General features: G+C 35.7%; 1 protein-coding gene and 2 non-coding genes across 5 annotated transcripts in view; 1 reads left to right on the forward strand and 2 right to left on the reverse strand.

Annotated features, from left to right (window-relative positions):
• The window catches only part of LOC138711865 (cyclin-L1-like), a 196,650-nt gene that overhangs the window by 25,897 nt on the left and 150,239 nt on the right, over positions 1-20,514 (reverse strand). For all 3 annotated transcript variants that reach the window (XM_069843117.1, XM_069843118.1, XM_069843119.1), the window contains one exon: positions 9,724-9,825. In XM_069843117.1, coding sequence (XP_069699218.1) covers positions 9,724-9,825 — 102 coding nt within the window. The remainder of the gene's footprint in view (positions 1-9,723; positions 9,826-20,514) is intronic.
• TRNAS-GGA (transfer RNA serine (anticodon GGA)) lies at positions 11,478-11,549 on the reverse strand. The gene has a single exon. It is a non-coding gene; the product is annotated as a tRNA-Ser (tRNA).
• On the forward strand, positions 11,861-11,932 carry TRNAS-GGA (transfer RNA serine (anticodon GGA)). The gene has a single exon. It is a non-coding gene; the product is annotated as a tRNA-Ser (tRNA).

Raw genomic sequence — 20,514 nt, forward strand, 5'->3', positions numbered from 1 at the left:
AATTTAGGAGACTAGGCAACTGGCTCTGAGGTGACTCTATTAAAATACAGCATTATCAACTCTGAGGGTATGATTTTGGGAATGGTGAGGGCTTGTTATTGAAAATCACCATGAGACAGGATGTTGGGGTGTTTCTGGCATAAGATGGCTGGGAATGGGTCTTGATCCAAAGCCTCGGTCAGGCAATAGGTGTTTGCAGATTTACTTGCTGTATTCCAGGCCGCCAGAGATCAAGTTCAGCTCCGTCAGCTGAAAAAAGGATAAGGGAATGAATGAGGGCAGGATTGTGAGGTATGTGTAGTTCTGGCTGAAGAAGGGCTGAAGGTGGGACCTTGATCAAGAGTCTCAAACAATCAACAAGTCCTTACAGCTTCTTAACTCATTTCCAATGCTGTATTATGGGCCACCAGTAACAGAGTTCAGCTCCATACGCCAAAATCAGAAAGGTTTATGGGCGAATTAAGCCTGACTTAAGTTGAGCTGGAGGTGGGTCGATTTGGGAGACTTGTGCATTCAATAGGTGCATGTCGTTGTTCACACCATTCCCTATGCTTTATTCCGAGCTGACAGAGCAGAGTTCAGTCCTGTCAACTCAAAATGAATCAGAAAGGATTTAGGAATGGTGAAAGACTATTTCAGCAGCAGTTGCAGTATTCCAGCAGTATTACTAGGAGACAAGTGATCACTAGAGCCCGGATTTTATGTAGAAATATGTAGATAAATATGTAGCTAAAATGGCAAATATGTAATAAATAAAAAATATGTAACTTAAAGCAACACTGAGTTTATTGGTAGCATCTTCCACTATTGACATAGATTGGTGGAGGGCCAGTTCATAAGTTCCCAGTTTTATAATGGTGTTCGAAATCCAAATTAAGTAACTTGTGATGTAAGCTGTCAATGAAGTTACCTTCGAATTTTGAAAGACACTCATCGGACTCACACACAGATGATGCACTTCCAGGACAAAATGTTTCCATCACCGACTTCACTACCTCGAAATGTTCATTAAAGAAGTTCACAGCTTCTATCCACATTCCCCATCTAATAATCACAGGCTGTGGAGGTAAAGGCACATCCGGTAACAGTTTCTTGTAGCACTGCATGCGATAGGGAGATTTGTGAAACACTTTTTTTGTTGATCTGAATGAAGGGGGAGAGAGCAATGGTGAATTGTTCAATGGCTGAGCTATTTGGACTTCTTTCCATTACTAATTTTCAAAATTGTAGCACAACGTTTCGAAGAGTGGATCTCTCTTCATCATCACCTATTGTGGAGATTGTTACAAACAGCTAGCCCATTTGACTGACATAGTATGTTGCTGATATTAAACCATTCACTTCAGGAAATTTCTCTTATAGTCAGTCTCAGTTACTCAGTGTAGCCCATATGACAGAGACAGGGCACCCGCAGCTTTAGCATACAGGATGCAGCATATGTGTAGAGCACCAGCATCTTTTCTGTAACTCCTTAAGTCCATTGTTGACGAATCGAGATACTGTAGCATGATTTGTGTTCCAGTGGTTTGCAGTAAATTAAATAAGACTTGGACAGAGTCTCTGGATCCAATTTACCTTCGACAAGATTTGCAATAAAACAACCCAAGACAACGGTTGTCTCATCAACAGCAATCCATACATAGGGATCACCAAGTTCAGTTCTAATTTTTTTCATTGTGTCAGTGTAGCAAGAGTTAAATAATTTTTCCAGAGTGCTGATTCATCCAGAATATTGAAGTCGCAGTATTTGTGTATGAATGCTTGAAACTTCGACACTCCAAGTTTATACCATGGTATGTTTGCAACAACCACTGCCATGTAAAAATCTTTATTAGATTCACTGGAGGAAGAAGAAGAAGAAGAAGAAGAAGAAGAAGAAGAAGAAGATCTCACCACTACTTATGTAAGAAGAACTTGTTTTTTTCGACAGAGCACGTTTTTTTTCTTACACTAAGTTCAGTTTTTAAATGCTGTTCTAATTGTGACCTCAAGGAGCACCCAATGCATTTGTCACACACTTTGCACAGCACGATTTTACCATTACTAGTAAAGGCATTGTCAACTGAAATCCTATCTTTTAACTTTGATAATAACTTGAATGTGACTTGTGTCATAGCAGTAAACTAGCTAGCTGTATCATCTGATGTCAAAATAAGCTTCTCAAGAAAACTGAAAGAATCACTTTTTTTTCTTTCAGAGCAACTCACTAGGGGTATTTGTGCCAAACAGCCATACCAACAGGGTAATTTTCACTCTGTCCTTCACTGCAGTAGCAGTACAGTGAAGTCAATGACTCACCCTTTGCATTGGTATTTGTTCCTACTTTACTGTTACTTCTTGAGGGATATACAAACTGTTAGCATGGCAAAGGGATGTTAACTTTTTGACAGAATACACTATTATTTTCAATCGTTTAGTCAACTGTCCAAAGACAGGTCTGAACCTCACAAGTAATACCAACATGGCACCACCTATGAGGCAGCTAGCCCAGGAGAGAATGGGGTTAGGTAGCTAGTCACTTTCCCCTTATTTTCAATCATTAAATTAATTTTATGCATTAGGGACAAAGGGGCAAGTTTTATAAACAATTTTGAAATGTATAACTTACAAATTAAGCCAAGGAAAAAACTTCGGACTAATGCTCTCTTTGGCGTGATTCACTGACATTTTAGCTTTTCTTATATATATATACACAGATTATGTAATTACATAAAATCTGGACTCTAGTGATCACTGAAGATGACTTAGCATTGTTACAGTGGTCTCCTAGATCCCCAGACCTAACAATCTATAATTTCTTTTTCTGGGGATGTAATGTACGTGCCACCACTACCAGCAACTTTGGTTGAGCTAAAGGATCGCATTTACGACCATTACCAGGGATATGCTAATGTGTGTATGGAATGAACGTCAATATTGCATCGATGTGTGTCATGTAACAAGAGGAACCCACATCGAATACTTTTGAAGGTGTGTATGAAGCTTGTACAGTTTCTTTTTGTTTGATGTATCATACATTATTCTAAGTGTTATATTTTTCTTTATGCAGTCACATAAAACCTGATGAATCATTTGTAATTGCCCTGTACATTAATTTAATGTAAAGTAGGTGCCTGATATAACGCAGCCCGAAATGCCACAGATTTGGATATAATGCTGTGAAAATCATGTTCCACAAGGAGAGGGAGGGAGAAAAACTTCATTAACAGTGACATTCTTGAAAATATAGTACTATGTTTTTGCTGAGTGTTTCTGGATTACAATTTATCTAGGCTCGCACCCTCAATCACCAGAAGCAATAAAGAAGTTGGAGGATGATAAAATTGCATTCCTGGGATTTCTCAGAAGTAACAGACAATGAACAACATGATGATGTCTGAGCAATTTTCATCCTGTCCTTTTCTTAGAATTCTTGAACACAGTAACAAACTCTATGAAAGTTTAAATAGTCATCATACACTCTCAGTGTTAAATCTTGAATTTACTGCAAGGTACCACAGAAAAGAAAAGCATATTCTGTGAACAGATAGTGCAAATAATGGTGAAACAAAGAAAGAAGATGATAAACTCAGAAGTTTTGTGGACACAGCTGAAAGTGGGATGAGACTGCAAAGAAAAAGGACTCAATGAGGCACAGATAACGAACTAGATGAATGTCTTTGCAGGTTGGTTTTAATGAAAAGAAGTGAAGATGTGCCACTGTCAGGACCAGATACTAGAGCTCAAGCTGAGACATTTTATAATGATACACATGGCAACAATGACTATAATACATCTGATGGCTAGTTTTCATGGTGGAAATTTCTCGATGAAATAAACCAGACAAACACTGAAGGGGAAGCATGGTTATGTGCAGCACTTTTCTAACAGGAATTAAACGAAGTAATGATTGATAATGGCTTAAAATGACCATCACGTGTATAAATGTGATGAAATTACCCTGTATTTTATACTGCTTTCTAGCAGAATTATGTATATAAAGAATTCAATACTGTTATAGAACAGGTGAGCCATTTTAAATACCTAGGTTGCGATATTACTTATGATTATGATAAGGAAGTGAATATTAAAACACAACGCTTCCAGGCTATATGTGGCACAATTGCCAAGAATTTAAAGAAGAAAACAAGGAAAGAAACGCAAATAAAATTTTATAAGACAATGGATATACCAACTCTCTTATATGGATGTGAAGTATGGACCTTGAAGAAAAATGATATTAATAGAATCCAGTCAGCGGAAATGAAATTTCTCAGAGGAGTAAAAGGATGTACAAGATTGGATAGATATACAAATGATGACATAAGGAATGAACTAAACCTGCTCCCAATTATAGATAAAATAAAGGAATACAGAATTCGTTGGTCGAATCGTTTAAAAAGAATAGATAAGGAACGAATACCGAAACAGGTGTTGAACCACAAGGGAGAAGAGATATTGGTCGGCCAAGAACAAGGTGGAAAGTTGAGGACGGAACAGGAGACTCTCCTACTCCATGAAGAAGAAGAAGAAGAAGAAGAAGAAGAAGAAGAATTCAATAAATATTTTCTTCTTCCTCTATTGGGCATTTCTGTTTTACAGATCATCCAACTTAGCCTCCTCCAGATATCTGTATTCTCCCAAGATTTATCAGTCATTAGTGCTGTCCATGTCATTCCTCTTGCATATACTCATTCTTGGTCTTTCCATTGTTATCTTCTTATTCTCTATTCACATCTCCAAGTACTTCTTGGTAACCTCTCGGATACCATCCTTTTAACATATCCGAATCATTGTAAACTCTTTTGTCCAATAGACTCTTGTAATGGTCTAACACAAACTCGTTCTCTAATCTCTGTATTCCTATTTAATTTTATTATTATAATTATTCCAATAAATATGAACAATGAAATTACCCCCTTTTTGTCACATACAAATCAGATAACCATAAACTTAAACCTCTCTGTTTAATCACATATTTCAATATACAGTACGTAGTCTATATAATATTTTTCCCTGATCGACTTTCCATCACATTATTTTTCCTTCTACAAGCCATATTCAATATACTGCGGTTAAGCTATACAACACAAGGGTGAACTCTGTCCCATGTAATAAGGGACTTATACTGTATTAAAATTACAATGGTAGCCTTTCAACTGCCCATGTAGGCCTATTGTTCCTAACATTTGAGTTTAGATAACTCTGGCACCCAAATGATGCCAGCAATATCTGTAAGTAAATAGGAATGAAGTGAAAAATACAGCAGGATTAATTAATATCGCATATACTATGATTTGTATGTCTTGACATCACAGATTTTGTGTAGGTGTCTTAGGCCAGAAAAACGTATCAAAAAATAATTTGTCTCTATGCAAGGAAGAATTTCACTCTTAATGAGAAGATTTTGTATGATACTATACATTTTCTCCTCAAGTTCGAGTTTCATGACAGTAAAAAATAATACTATGACTGAGAAACCTGTATAGTCGGAGGCACCGATTTTGGCAGATGACCTCGATGACATTTCCAGTAGGCGAGCCAATATTGTTTGTGTAAGCTGTGAGAATGAGATGCAATAACATTCTGAGTCGTTCATATTTTCATAACAGCAGCTCATATCAATTATCCTTATTATGAAACACACCATGGTACAGTCCTACTCAAAGAATACCTTTAATAAATGTAAATGACTTCCGTTCGCAATGATTTTACAATACGTCTCCTACATTTTCTAAATTAAATTAATTCTTAATTAAAAGGAAAAAGCACTGCATTGCGCATATATATATATATATATATATATATATATATATATATATATATATATATATATGTCTACTGGTGGTGCGACAATTCAAGTTAATAAAATTACGATTCTTCTTAATAATCAAAATATAATTTGGTTAATTGGGTAAAATTGCATGCTGCGGAAGTTAGATTTATATAAGAGTATAATAAATAGGATTGTAATGGATAGTACAAGGACAATAATTTCTTCACACGCACATTGTGAATAGAACAGAGAAGAAAGCATTTTAAAATATTCTAAATCGTACAAAATATCGGAGAAACCAATTTTCCCTGCACAAATTGCACCAATTGAAAAATATAATTACCATTCACAATAAATACTATATTTTATGGATTCTAAACAGTTGTTTATTAATCTAGAGGTATTGGCTGATGACTATACTAAATTCCAGCACAACATTCATTCAGAATATGTAGAAATTACACTTTGGATTTTACTAAATGTATAGGCCTACTATCAAAAGGTGTTAAATACCCCCTTAAATACTGTACAGTGAAACCTGCCTAAAGCGGCCATCTGAAGTTACCTTGTAAAATGGCCGTTTTATCAGGTGGCCGCTTGATTAAGGTTGCGGTTTTTTTTTTATGAATCAGCATGAAAATACTGAATTTCATTGACTTTTTAGAACTGTGAGCGTACAACAATCATGCATATTAATGTCAGCCTCTTTCATTCTTGCAACTAGCCTTTTCAAAACTCGCTTGCGGTACCTCAGTTTAAAGGACTGGATAATACCTTGATCAAGGAACTGGAGGTGTGATGTCGTATTTGGGGGAAGAAACGCCAATTTCACAGATCACATTGCGATTCTGTCATTTAATCTTGGAGTTGAAATCGCATAGCTAATTCTCAAACAATGATGATGTCATCCAAGCTTTATTTTTGACAGTCTACTTCACCCCCAATAAGCCCATGTCAACATTTTTCAAACATCTCGGTTTCAATAATTTCCCTATCATTAAGAGTGGTTCTTTTTCTCCTGCAGCATTATAACAAAAGAGCAGAGTTATTCTGTCTTTTGCCAACTTTCCTCCTTTACACTCTTTTTTCTTAAAACTTGAAGTTTTGTTAGGAAGGGCGCTGAAAAAAACCTTTTTCGTCAACATTGTAAATGTCTCTGAGTTCATATTCCACAAGAATTGAAGGCAGTCTATTCTTTCCATTCTTCAATAACATTGGTTGCAATGTCACCTCCTTTACCAGACACAGAACGAAATGCAATGTTATGCCGTTTTCTAAAGCACTCTAACCACCCATTACTTGCAACAAAATTTCTTACATTGAGTTCTTTAGCAATTTCAAGAGCTTTCTTTTGAATCATAGGCCCACTTACTGGCAATTTCTTCGCTCTCGCACACTTCAATCATTCGTAAACGAAATCATTCACATTACTGAACACAGATTCTCTCTTCCTTTTTTTTTCCACCACGCATATTTTTCTCCCATTCTTTTAATATTTCATCTTTATTCTTAATTATACTGTTTATTTGTGTCCTTCCACATTTGAATATTTCTGCAATTTTTCTAGCAGATGTCCCCTTCTCACTTTCTTCAATCATTTTTCGTCTCACCTCTAAACTTAACAGCCTCTAGATTTATTGTTAGAAATGATTTCTCTCTCTCTTTCAAGGTTCTCCTCAATCAACTGGATGAAAAGAAGAAAAATTCGTAAAAGCTGGTCGAAATAGAGAAAGATAGATAGAGAAGAAAAAAAAATTAAAAAAATTCGAATGGTTAACTACTGACCTAAAACATACCGTGACATTTTCAATAGAAAAATGTCCGTGTTTCAATCCTTTAAAAACGAGTAAGAATTTATAGCTGTGCAGGGTCCGGGTGAAAAGTGACAAAAGAGTCATAAAACAGTAACCAACTAACCCCAAGATATGGAGGGTGTACTGTTGTACACTTTGTCCTCGAGATATTGCTCTCTGTCCTCTAACCATCGAAAAAATAGGTCAGACAGTATCCGTGAAAAGATTTTTTGTTGGACAATGACTGTTATAGTCAGGTTCCAATTCAAATAGACCCCGGCCGCTGGCCGGCGCATGAGGTGGCCGCTAAATAAAGAGAGAATTTGTATTGATCTTACGGAAAATCCAATTGGTTCCAGAGAAAATTGGCCTTTTGGCCAGGTGGCCGTTTAAATGAAGTGATAGCAAAGGCAGTTTCACTGTACATGTGTTACCTGTGCGATATCCGATGTTTAATTTTTTTAAATATAATTCACAGTACTGAAACTGCCATATTGAATTCGCACAAATTGTATTATTCGTAATTTTCGTCTCGAAAACCCCTAAGATATCTAATTTAATTTTTCACCCAATTTTTTCCCACTCCACCACTTTAGGGACAAAGTCGGACTAAATAATACCTTATTTGTATTCTGTGATCGCAAAGATCCCCAGATATCGACTTTCATCGAGATCGGATGACATGAGATTTCTCACTCTCTTCTGCCTTTTCATCAGTACCTTAGGATATGGTATTTAAAAAATCTAAGAATGTTTAACCAATATTGTAGAGAGTAACCTTCATTTTAAATTTTACATCTCTAGTTAAATATAGTTTAGTGAATTTTTAAAATCGTCGACTTCTTTCTCTCTCCTCTCTGCTCGGAAGTAAAAAAAAAACTGATTTCAAGGGAGTAGCCTACATGAAATTGAATTTTTTTACTTTCCTTATACATTTTAGAAACAATTCTGAAAGATGAGATGAATAGTCTAACCCAATTTTATGAGTGAATCTTTGTTTTAAATTTAAAGGCTGGTTAAAAAAAATAAATCGGTATAATTATTTTGATCATTACTGCCTCCCATTTTCCATCCCTTAATGTTCGTATTTCATAAAACTCAGCTATTGACTAAGGATTAACATATTTCCATATACATATATATATTTCCATATATATATATAACAGATTATATTTCCATTTCGTACAATATTCTGGTCACGAGACATAATCATATACTTTGTCTTTTCGGGATTTACTACCAAACCTATCGCTTTATTTGCTTCAAGCAAAATTTCCGTATTTTCCCTAATCGTTTGTGGAGTTTTTCCTAACATATTCACGTCATCCGCATAGACAAAAAGCTGATGTAACCCGTTCAATTCCAAACCCTCTCTGTTATCCTGAATTTTCCTAATGGCATATTCTAGAGCGAAGTTAAAAAGTAAAGGTGATAGTGCATCTCCTTGCTTTAGCCCGCAGTGAATTGGAAAAGCCTCAGATAGAAACTGGCCTATACGGACTCTGCTGTAAGTTTCATTGAGACACATTTTAATTAATCGAACAAGTTTCTTGGGAATACCAAAGACACATATAGACTAATGTAATATTTGTTTAGTTTTTGGAGGTGACTGTCCAGAGTGCACAAATACTCGGGCGTGCATGTTTACTCTTATGTCCTACCCATTCCACTGCGACAGAGATAACAGCCGATCTTGCAGTGGTGAGGAACTTGCTCTCCAGTTCACATTAAGAAAATCCATCTGCCAAAATCCCTAGTGTGACCTATACTTTGTGGGCTAGTGCTTAGTAATAGGTGACCCTAGTCTTCTCCTCTTTGTATGTTCTAATTTATGTTCTCCTCTTTTTTTTTCCTCTTTCAAAATTATCGAAGTCCTTTCAGTAGGGCAGCATATCCTCGAGTGAGACAAGTGAACAATAACCTTGAGTTCAAATAGCTATTTCATCAGTCCCAAGAATAATTGCGATGATGTAAGATTACATGTACACTGATTATTTTCACAATTTCCCTTCGTCATCACTTTCTTACTATGTTAATGCAAAGATGTTAGCCTACATACATATCCATGCAGAAGAAACACAGAAAACTTTGTTTCTTCATATCAAAGCTTGCTATTAACTTAAATATTTACACAATATGACATTGGAAAATGCAACATTCAAGTACAGAACTCACCTGTTCTTCTTTGATTTTTTGCTGTGTTTTGGAGGTGGACTTCGGCTAACAGTACGGGACCTGCTTCGACTTCGATGCTTGTCAGAGGTGTGGTTATTCCGACTAGAACAGGAGAGAGAATTTTACTGGTAAAATAATATCTAAATACAGTAAAACTTCTTTTATACATTTCTCACAAGAAGCAAACCTTAATGCTGACCAATTAAAATATTTTAATTTTAAAGGTTTTAATATGAAACTGTTACCCAAAGATAGACAGATCAGTAGTGGAATTCTCGCAGGTACATCACAGAAATTAATTACAAATTTTCAAGTCATAAAAGAAATGGATAATCAAGACAAATTAGAACTAATAAAAATTAAAGTATGGAAAAATCAACAACACTTCAAAATCTACAGTGCCTATAACCCACCTAATAATCCCCTTGATCTAACTTTGTTTGATATACAACCTAAAACTATCATAATTGGTGACTTTAACGCCCACTCCCAACTTTGGGGCTACGATAATGTAAACCAACCTGGAAAAATGATCATGGACCTCCTAAATACTACAACTGCAGAACTTGTCTACAGAAAAGAAGATCCCCCTACTTTCATTCATTATTCTGGTTCTGGTACAAATCCAGACTTATTACTAGTAACATCAGATATCCATCACGAAACCAAGAAAAAAATAATTGAAGACCCTGGAACTGGCCATAGAGTCATCATTGCTTCTATCCATCTCCACCAAAACCGAAGACAGGCACCCTACAATAACAAAACAACATGGAACTTTAAGAAAGCGAATTGGAAACTATTTACAACAGAACTCGACGAACACCTCAAGCTCAACACACCACTAATGAAAAATACAAACTCAGATAGATTGAACAAATATTTCTGTGAATCTCTTCTTAAAATTGCAAAAAAGCACATTCCACGAGGCAAACCAAAAAAAAAACACCCCATTCTGGACAGAAAACCTGAATTTATTGAAACAAGATAGAGATAAAGCAAGAACCAAAGCAGAACATAGCAAAACACCAGAAGATACTCAAGATTGGAGGAAGAAGACTGCCATTCTTAAAAAAGCAATCATAAAAGCAAAAAAGAACAGTTTCAATAAATTTATTGAAAATATTAATTACAGAACCGATAGCACTAAAACATATAAATTTCTGAAGAATATTTCCAATACACAGGAAAATACTAGCCAACCTATTATTCATAATAACAAAACACTAACAGATAGCAGAAATATAGCAAACGCAATTAATAAACACTACTCATACTCTCACAGATTACATCCCAATTTCAAAAAAACTGACAAATTTATCAAAAGAGAATTACATAAAAATAATAAAAACAATATTACTAGTACAAAACTTGAAATATTTCATCAAAATTTTACTTCCAAAGAATTAACTCTAGCTATACAAAATTTAAAAACCAAGAAATCTCCTCGCCCCGACAACATTCATTCCGAATTTTTTAAACATCTGGGGGAAAAGCCAAGTCTGTACTTTTATCCATTTTCAATTTATCATGGAACACCTCAATTCCTGCAGCTTGGAAAAAAGCAATCATTGTACCAATTCACAAAAAAAGCAAACCTGCTCATGATGTTAATAGTTATCGACCAATAGCACTATTAAGCATGATAGCAAAAACCATGGACTCCATGATCTCCAACAGACTAACTTGGTATTCAGAATCCCAAAATCTTTTATCACCAATGATGAGAGAGAGATGGAACGGAGAAAAATTCTCTCCGGCGCCGGGATTTGAACCCGGGTTTTCAGCTCTCCGTGCTGATGCTTTAACCACTAAGCCACGCCGGAGAGAATTTTTCTCCGTTCCATCTCTCTCTCATCATCTGAGAAAGCAGAATATCTGCATGGAAATATCATATGTACTTCGGTACATCAAAATAAATATGATATGCGTAATAAATCACTTCGTGATTTAAAGACGGCGCCCATACCGTCGGACCCCGGCCAACCAGTCACTCATCTGAGTGCACCTCTACACATGTATGGACTTCGGTCCTGCGTGCATAGACATCTATGACGTAGTGCAGAGGGCGGCCACTAGAGGGAACCCAAGAGATGGAGCTTAATCTGAGACGATTCTCAACGGTGTCGGGATTGTATCCGGCGTGGCTTAGTGGTTAAAGCATCAGCACGGAGAGCTGAAAACCCGGGTTCAAATCCCGGCGCCGGAGAGAATTTTTCTCCGTTCCATCTCTCTCTCATCATCTGAGAAAGCAGAATATCTGCATGGAAATATCATATGTACTTCGGTACATCAAAATAAATATTTTATCACCAAGACAAGCCGGCTTTCGACAACTACACTCTACCAATGAACAAGTCATACGCCTCGGCCAAGAAATAAAAGATAGTTTTAACAAGAAAGAAGATACCTTGGCAATATTTATTGACTTTCAGTTAGCATATGACTCTGTTTGGAGAAATACATTATTACTAAAACTCCAAGAAATTAGGTATCTCCAGCAATATGTTCAGATGGATATCAGAATTCCTTAGTCAAAGATTCATTGCCACTAAATTCAATAACTCACTTTCTAGTTACAAACATATCGAGGTCTACCTCAGGGCGCTGTCCTCAGCACAACTTTATTCAATATTTATATAAATGACTTACCCTCCCTATTAGAGGAATCAAACATGAAAACAGCACTATTTGCAGATGATATAGTTTTGTGGACTTCCGGATCTTACACACATAGAGACAAAATTCAAAATTCTACTCTTAAAGCTCTAAATCAACTACATGAATGGAATACATCAAATTTGATGACACTCAATTTAAGCAAAAGTAACTACCAAATATTTTCACTCGGTAAAAAAGAAAAAGAATTCAATATCCAATACAATGGCCAACACCTTCCTAGGACTTATGAATCCAAATATCTTGGAGTTATTTTCGATAGTAAGTTAACAGGAGCAACCATTTGAAATACATTTCTGAAAAAGGTCGTAAAAGATTCTCCCTTCTAAAAAGACTAGCAGGAAAGAAATGGGGATGCTCTAGGAATACTTTGAACACTACATACAAAATGTTTATACAGCCAGTGCTGACATACTCGGGAGAAATTTTAATTACTTCACCTTTCATGAACGACATAGAATATGTTCAAAACCAAGCTCTCAGACTCATTACTGGTGGAATCAAAACAACTCCAATAGATTCTATGAGATTCCTCACTAATATTAACAGCATCAAAATGACAATAGAAGAAAAAGCACTGATTCAATATGAAAAACTTATCAGATTACCAGGAAACAATTGGCATTCATACAGTCCTCTCTGCAGTGGCGTATACTGGTTAAAGGGTTTGGGCTACCACTGACCCTATTATTACACAAAATATATTTTAAAATCCCTATAATAAAATTCCTTACATATTTATGTGAATTCCAGACGTCTTGATTGGGACGAAAATACGTTGATGACTTCGTCCTTGAAATTACAGTTGGGCCACTTGCAAAGTTTCTGTAGAAATGTCTTTTCAAAGGATATTAGTGCCAAGCCGGATAAACGTTCTTGTGTATGAGTTGATCTACAGTAGGATTTTATTCTCTTCAATGCAGAAAATGTTCTTTCTACCGATGCTGATGTAGCTGGTATTGTCACAATTAATGTTGCCAATTTAAGGACTTCAGGAATAACTTGGTTCAGCTGGTTTTCATATATGGCAGATAATATTTCATGGACAGGTTAGTTCGAAAAATCAAAGACCTCTGCTGAATATATTACACTTAATTCATTTTTCAAATGTACTTGATCAAAGTGACTGTTATAGGACTGAAATAATTTGTTTAGTGCCTCATTCGGGAAGTTTTCTCTATAAGCAGAAAATTTTTGAGAATTTAGAAGATGTGTGAACTGAAGCTTTCCATAATCAGAAAATCTGTCAGTAATTTCCATGTGCATACGATCTAGTATGCTGTAGTACAGCTGCCTGTATTTCAATTCATCATCTCCTTTTCTTCGCTTTAATGGTGGTTCCATTGTATTGGCTGAAGAATTTTCATTTTCCATATTACTCCATATGGACGGAAACCCACTACGTCTGAACTCGGATATAGTATTTTTTTTTTTAACTTTGATACCTCTTGCAAGTAGTATTCTATGTCTAGACTTTTTGTCTGAAGAATATTGTAGAGCACATCTGTATGTGCGAACACTCTAGCATAGACTTCAAGAAGAAATATATTCTGAAACTGTGTAAAAAAATTCAAATATCCTTGAGCCTGCACATTTACAGCATCATCCCAGTTTTCTTCAGAGTCATTACAAATGATATTTTTAAAGAAAGCAGTCCGTTTTTCTCTGTATTCCTTTACTGTATTTACAAGCCGAGATGTAAAATTCAATCTAGTTGGTGCTACTTTTGGGAGTTTCTTGTTCATAAATTCCTTGAGTTTTCTGATCTTTTAGGAGATGATGAGAAAAATGCAACTAAACCCGACAGTGTCTTGAAAAAAAATGCGGCATTCTGGAATGGATGAAGTAGTTTGTTGCAAAACTAAATTGAGAACATGACTGTAACAATGGACAAATAGTGCTTGAGGATACTTTTCTTGAACTTTTGTTTTTAAGCCATTAATATTTCCCGCCATAACTGAAGCACCATCGTATGTCTGTGCAATTAACTTATTGCCGACATTGTATTCTGCTATAACACCTTCCAGATGCTGAAACAAAGCAGCAGCAGTTTTGTCCGAACTGACATTTGTGAATCCTATAAACCGTTCTTGAACATTGGCAGTACTGTCGACGTATCTTAAAACAGTGGACAATTGACTCTGATTAGAGCTGTAACTTGTTTCATCAACAACAATGGCCACAAAAGGTTTTATGTTCTTTATCATAACCCCACTTATAGCAAATATTAAGTCATTCTGAATTGCGAGAGAAGTACCACGAAATACTGTTGAACTCTCAAGATGATTGGCCAGTAAACGGTCAAATTTACTTAAGGAACTTAAATATTCAATATAATTTCCTATATTGTCTGAGTCCACACTCTCGTTATGACCCCGAAAAGCCAATTCTTGTTTTCCTAGAAAGCAGACTGCGTTAATAAGATGCAGTACAATCTCCCGATTTCTTTTCACAAGAGCATTGTGTTGGTTGATGTGTAGAGCTTTTTGCTTATCTAGCTGTAAATCAATTCTTGTCTTCCCAAAGTTTGCAAAGTTCATGCTACTACAAATATGAGCTTTTGATTTGTCGTATTCTAGGACTGCCGTTCGAAGGGAGTTCATATTAGAAAACCCCTCTTTTGACCACACATTAGTTTTGCGGCTAAATAACAAACATGCCCAGCAAAATAGTTTAGACAGTTTAGAAGTACCACACAACCAATTCCACTTACCATATGATGTTGAAGTGAAATGGCATGTGTACCCTCGCTGTTTTTCTTTTACGTCCATGGACAAATTTAACTCAGAAGTTGGTCTTTCCATTTTCACAATTTCAACTTTCTCGTTGTTATGTACGACGGTTAAAAGGCACTTTTAATAAACCTTCTATTACACAGTAATTTTCAATACAAACCTCTCCAGAAACTTGTTCTGCCATATTTTTCACAATATCACTTAATTGGGAAATTAAAAACTTAGTAATTCACAATTAATATAACTCTTAGACACTCGAACAAATCACAGATTTAAAATAATGCACTGCAAGAACACAATCACATTCAATTGCTAGTGTACTAAGCATATTGCTGCTTCGCGCCTGCGAAGAAACCGATCATGAGAGCGGCAACTCGCCCAGCCTACACTGCACGATGGTAATGGAAGGGAGCGGGGGGGACGGGCAGTTGTGCGACAGGACAGCGTGCGCGGTACGGTCACAGGTTACCTCACGTAGCAAGCAGTTTCTCCAGCGATGCCGCCTTGACAACTTGTTTCTTTTCGAGAGCAGAGAGCGCATATAAATCTAACAATTACTTTAATTTTAATTACTATGGTAAAACTAATAATACAAAATTATAACATTATGTTATATTATAAACTTTTTCTTTTGTAATTTCCTTGGGCTACCGCCGGTAGCCCCGGTAGTCTGCAAAATACGCCCCTGCCTCTCTGTAGATTGAAAACTCAAAAAAGTTTCATATCCATTGTTCAAGAATTAAAACAGAAAATCAATATCCCGAATTTAAAAGAAAACTTACAAATTAAACCAAACCCTTTAACTCTATTAAATATAGAATATAATCTAAATTTAACAGAAGAAATTCTGAAATCAGAAGTAAACACTGAAATACTGAAACAATTGTCTTTAGAGACAATTAATATTAGGTATCCTCCACAAAACTGGCTTCATTTATACACCGACGGATCCTTGATCGTCAGAGAACAAGGTGCTGGTGAAGGTGTTACGTGCTGTCTCTTCTCACTTTATAGATCTCTTGGATATGGAACAACAAGTTTTGATGGTGAAATCATTGCAATAAGTGAAAGTCTCAGAAATCTTCTATGCCACATCAATAAATTTAGGAATGCAGTTATATTGTCAGACTCCAAAGCAGCTATTCTATCAATAGTCTCTAAACACACACCTTCATCTCAAACAGCAGAAATAACTAAAACGCTCTCGCAATTAATATCACTCAATAAAAGAATTGTATTCCAATGGATACCACCCCATTGTGGAATCCTGGGAAACGAGAATGCGGATGCTTTAGCAAAGAAGGGCAGCACTGCTACTTACAGACCTGTTACTAAATCTACGTATTACTCTGTGAAAAGATTTATTAAATCTACATACTTAGACTTCAACAAACAAAATTTGATAACACAATCCCAAGGGAAAAAATGGAACTCTCTGCATCAAAATCCACAGTTAATTCCCGATTTACCACGAAAATCGTCTGTAGCTGCATTTAGATTGGCAACAGGCCATGATTGTTTGACCAGACACCTACATAGAATTGGAATATATCAGTCCCCTAACTGCCCATTGTGCAACTCAAACCAAGAAATGTATTCGGAACACCTCAAAATCTGTGCTTCAGTGGCTGGTCATGATAATATCTTTGAAAAATATTGGAGTGCAAGAGGTCAAATGACTTTATTGTCAAACGCCTGGCATTAGAAAACAACAACATTTCTCACATACACATTTTTTCCTGAAGTCCTGGCAAAATTCCTATACTTTCCTTGTTAATTTATTTTGACTGACCACTTACGTTTTTTATATTGGCATGATCATATTTTAAACCCCAGGAGATACAAAACGTTATATATCTTTAAATCAATTTTTCTCGAAATTGAGTTTGCTGTTAAAATGTAAGAACACGAAAATACAGCATGAATTGTGACAATGCAGCCCACTTGGAAATTCGAAGCTGCACATGCTTCTCTTCAACAATCTTGTGTACTATGATGACACTGTTACTGCTTTAGAAACAGTGAAACATTTTGTAACATGTTCTTTAGGATATTCTCGTGAATTTTTATTATTATTTTTTACATTTGATGAGTCATGACATCGAACAACGGTTAGCATATCTGCCTGTGAAACGAGGACCTGCATTCAAGTCCTGGTTAGGGCAAATAACCTGACTGAGGTTTTTCCGGGGTTTTCTCTCAACCCATTACGAGCAAATGCTGGGTGGATTCATTTCACTGGCATTATTACCTTCATTTCACTCAGATGATAGATAACCATCACATTTGATAAAGCATCATAAAATAAACCAATAAAAAAAATCACAAATCATGATGTAACTGAACACATTACAAAAGAATTATTACAATTTGCAGGCATGATTTATTCCTTAGGAGCAAGCAGTCTAAAATAGCTGTTTTGTAAAAAGTCACATGTTATTAAATGAAGCTCAGACAGGAAGAACAAGATAAGTCAATGTCTTAAAATTTTCTGGACTGGAATTTGAAATGTAATACATCAGCCAGCTTTGGCTCTAAGCAGCCAAGATGTTCTACAAAACTGTATTATAGACTCAAAGATGGCTTAACTGTGAAGTTATAAATTGAGGACGTAGCTGCAATAAGGGACCATACTCCAAAATTGCCAAATGACTTTAGGCAGCAGAGAGTTACAGTGATGAGAAGTAGCAACAATAAAGGCTGAGGAATAGAGAAATGATGTGTTGAGTGGAATTTCTAGCATGTTATCATGTTGTGATCAAGTATTGATATTATGATAGCGTGAGAGAGTATGAAATCGAGTAAACAAATAAGAGGGGGTTGAAGCGTGCATAATTCGATATAAGAAAGAAAGCAAGCACAAATTTCTCCTCCCATGTAACCTTGAAAAAAGGGTGAGATAATATGACCATAGTATCGAACATTACAAATAAAGCAGATGCACGCATTATGAACACGCTGTAGTTTCTGGGAGGAATCAACCTTGAGATCACAGAATAAAATGCCGCAATAATCGAAGTGAGGTAGAGTAAGTGCTTGTTTTAATTTAGATGGATACATTCTTTTTAGTGAATGGAGAAATGGAGAATAGAGAATGCCTCCTTACATATACTACCATCCATTCGGAAAAAGACCTTCGGATTATTTGCTGAAACACTGAAATTAGACTGTAAAAGGTCATCAGAACTAATATGTGGCAGAAAGGAGAAGAAGTTCCTCTTTGCATACGTGCATCCAATTACACTCCAAAAGAAACACGTAATTCAGTTGTATTAATGTCTTGCCTTAATTACTCTACATTACTATTTAAACAATATGTGACAAATCAAAAATCAAAATTTGATGTTGTTAATTAATGCTGAGTTTTTAGTAATAAAACCATTAATTCTCTTGCTCTCCAATATTTCTCGCACACACAGTGGGTTTAGAGGAAAGGGCTAGACATAGCTGAAAATGATTCTGATCCATTACTTACTGAAGACTGCATAATGGACAAAGTGGTGGAGAAATATTTGAATTTTGTTCAAGTTTTTCGACAAAGTCATGATCTTTGAGTAATCAAAAGGATGAACTGCACTTTTCCTTGGACAATTGTATTTTGTTGCACACTGAGACACTCCCATCTTTTATTAGTTGAAATTTTGTACAAATGGTGTGATATTTATCTCGACTATTACACTTTTACTATCATACTACTTTTGACCAATAAAATGGTATGAAAGGATGTCTTTCAACCAATCATGGCTGCTTAACGCACAATTTTATTGCTTCGCTAGTATTTGTTTAATTTTATCGCTTCCCTAGCATTTGTTTGTTTTTATCACTTGTTTTTTTGTTTGCCAACATTCAAATTGCAAATTCTTTAAGGTACTATAAAACATGCTTTGCGATCGTAATTTGTTTCCCGCATAGATGGCAGCTCATTCAAACATTTTGGTAATGGTAACATTAGTGAAATAGAATTTTAGTAAGTCAATTAATATCTATTTTATTGCATTAGAGTACTTTATTTCTTCTAGTCTTTATATACTTTCTCCTACCATTTGTTTCTTTCTTTGCCAACATTTCAAATTGCAAAGTCTTTATGGTACTATAAAACATGCTTTGCAATCGTCATTTATTTTGTTTACACAGTATAGACAGTCAACTGAAAATGATGGCTCTATTCAAACATTCCGGTGAAGCTAACATTAGTGAAATAGAATTTCAGTAAGTCAATTAATATTTTATTGTATTAGTGTGCTTTATTTCTTCTAATCTTTATATACTTTCTTCTAATCATGTAATAGCCAATTAAATCCCACTCGAGTTTTGATTTTCTCTAGATAAATCAAAACCTCTAGTGAGATTACTGTTGATAAAAATTTGAGTTGATTAATCTTTTAACTGCTGAAAATTTAAAGTTGACATGGGGTTTTGTAAGATATTACTTCCATTCTTAGCAAGACTTGTCAGCAGTTTCATTACCAGATAATCCACTGTGTGTGCCAATACCTGATGAAAAACTATCCTTTCATTAGGTTTCATCAGATGGTATATAATTTTCCAACAACGTTTCCTCCCCCCCCCCCCCTCTCAGCGCTCTGTTCATTGAGATCATTAATATACCATGTTGTTGTGTTTTTGATCCCATTACATACTGATATTTTCGGGAAAGAAACTGCAGACTTACTTGCTAAGAAGGGAGCGGCACTTCATCTTACTTCAACCTCACCGGACACAAAAACAGTGAAAAGATTAGTAACAAATCGAACCCATGATCTATTTCACACAGAAGCATCGAAATTATTCCAGGACAAAATTTGGAAAAATATTAAAGAAACGTGGAAGGTGAACAAAACCAGATCTAGAAAAGAAGCAATAGCAAGCTTGCGACTAAGCACTGAGCATGACTGTCTAGCAACACATCTATATCACATGAAAATTTATAATTTTGGACACTGCACCATCTGCAAGGACCAAAGCACTAAAATGAATGGAGAACATCTACTTCAAACCGAAAACTGGATCCTAATGTCCAGAAGACGACGAACCTCTCAAAACTGTACTGGAAAGCCAAAAGACTCATGGATTTAATCCTTACATCTCTTCATTAGATAACTTTTTTTTTTTCAAGTGTCGAATAGATGGCTTCAACTTCACCATCAAAATTTGTAGTTCCACAGACTAAGAATTTATAAAACGGGAAAAGTGGACATGTAACACCAGCATCTGTTCCTTTTGGTTGGATGGTAGGGATTCAACAGTGAAAATAAGAAGCCATTGTCTCTCAGGGAATCTACTATGAACCATTTTCAATGCTAGGAATTTCAGGACATTTTTTGGTTGCAAGGTGTAGTAAATGCTTTCCATAATCTCCTACTAAATTTCCATCCTC

Source organism: Periplaneta americana, chromosome 13, assembly GCF_040183065.1.
Source record: "Periplaneta americana isolate PAMFEO1 chromosome 13, P.americana_PAMFEO1_priV1, whole genome shotgun sequence".
NCBI lineage: Eukaryota > Metazoa > Arthropoda > Insecta > Blattodea > Blattidae > Periplaneta > Periplaneta americana.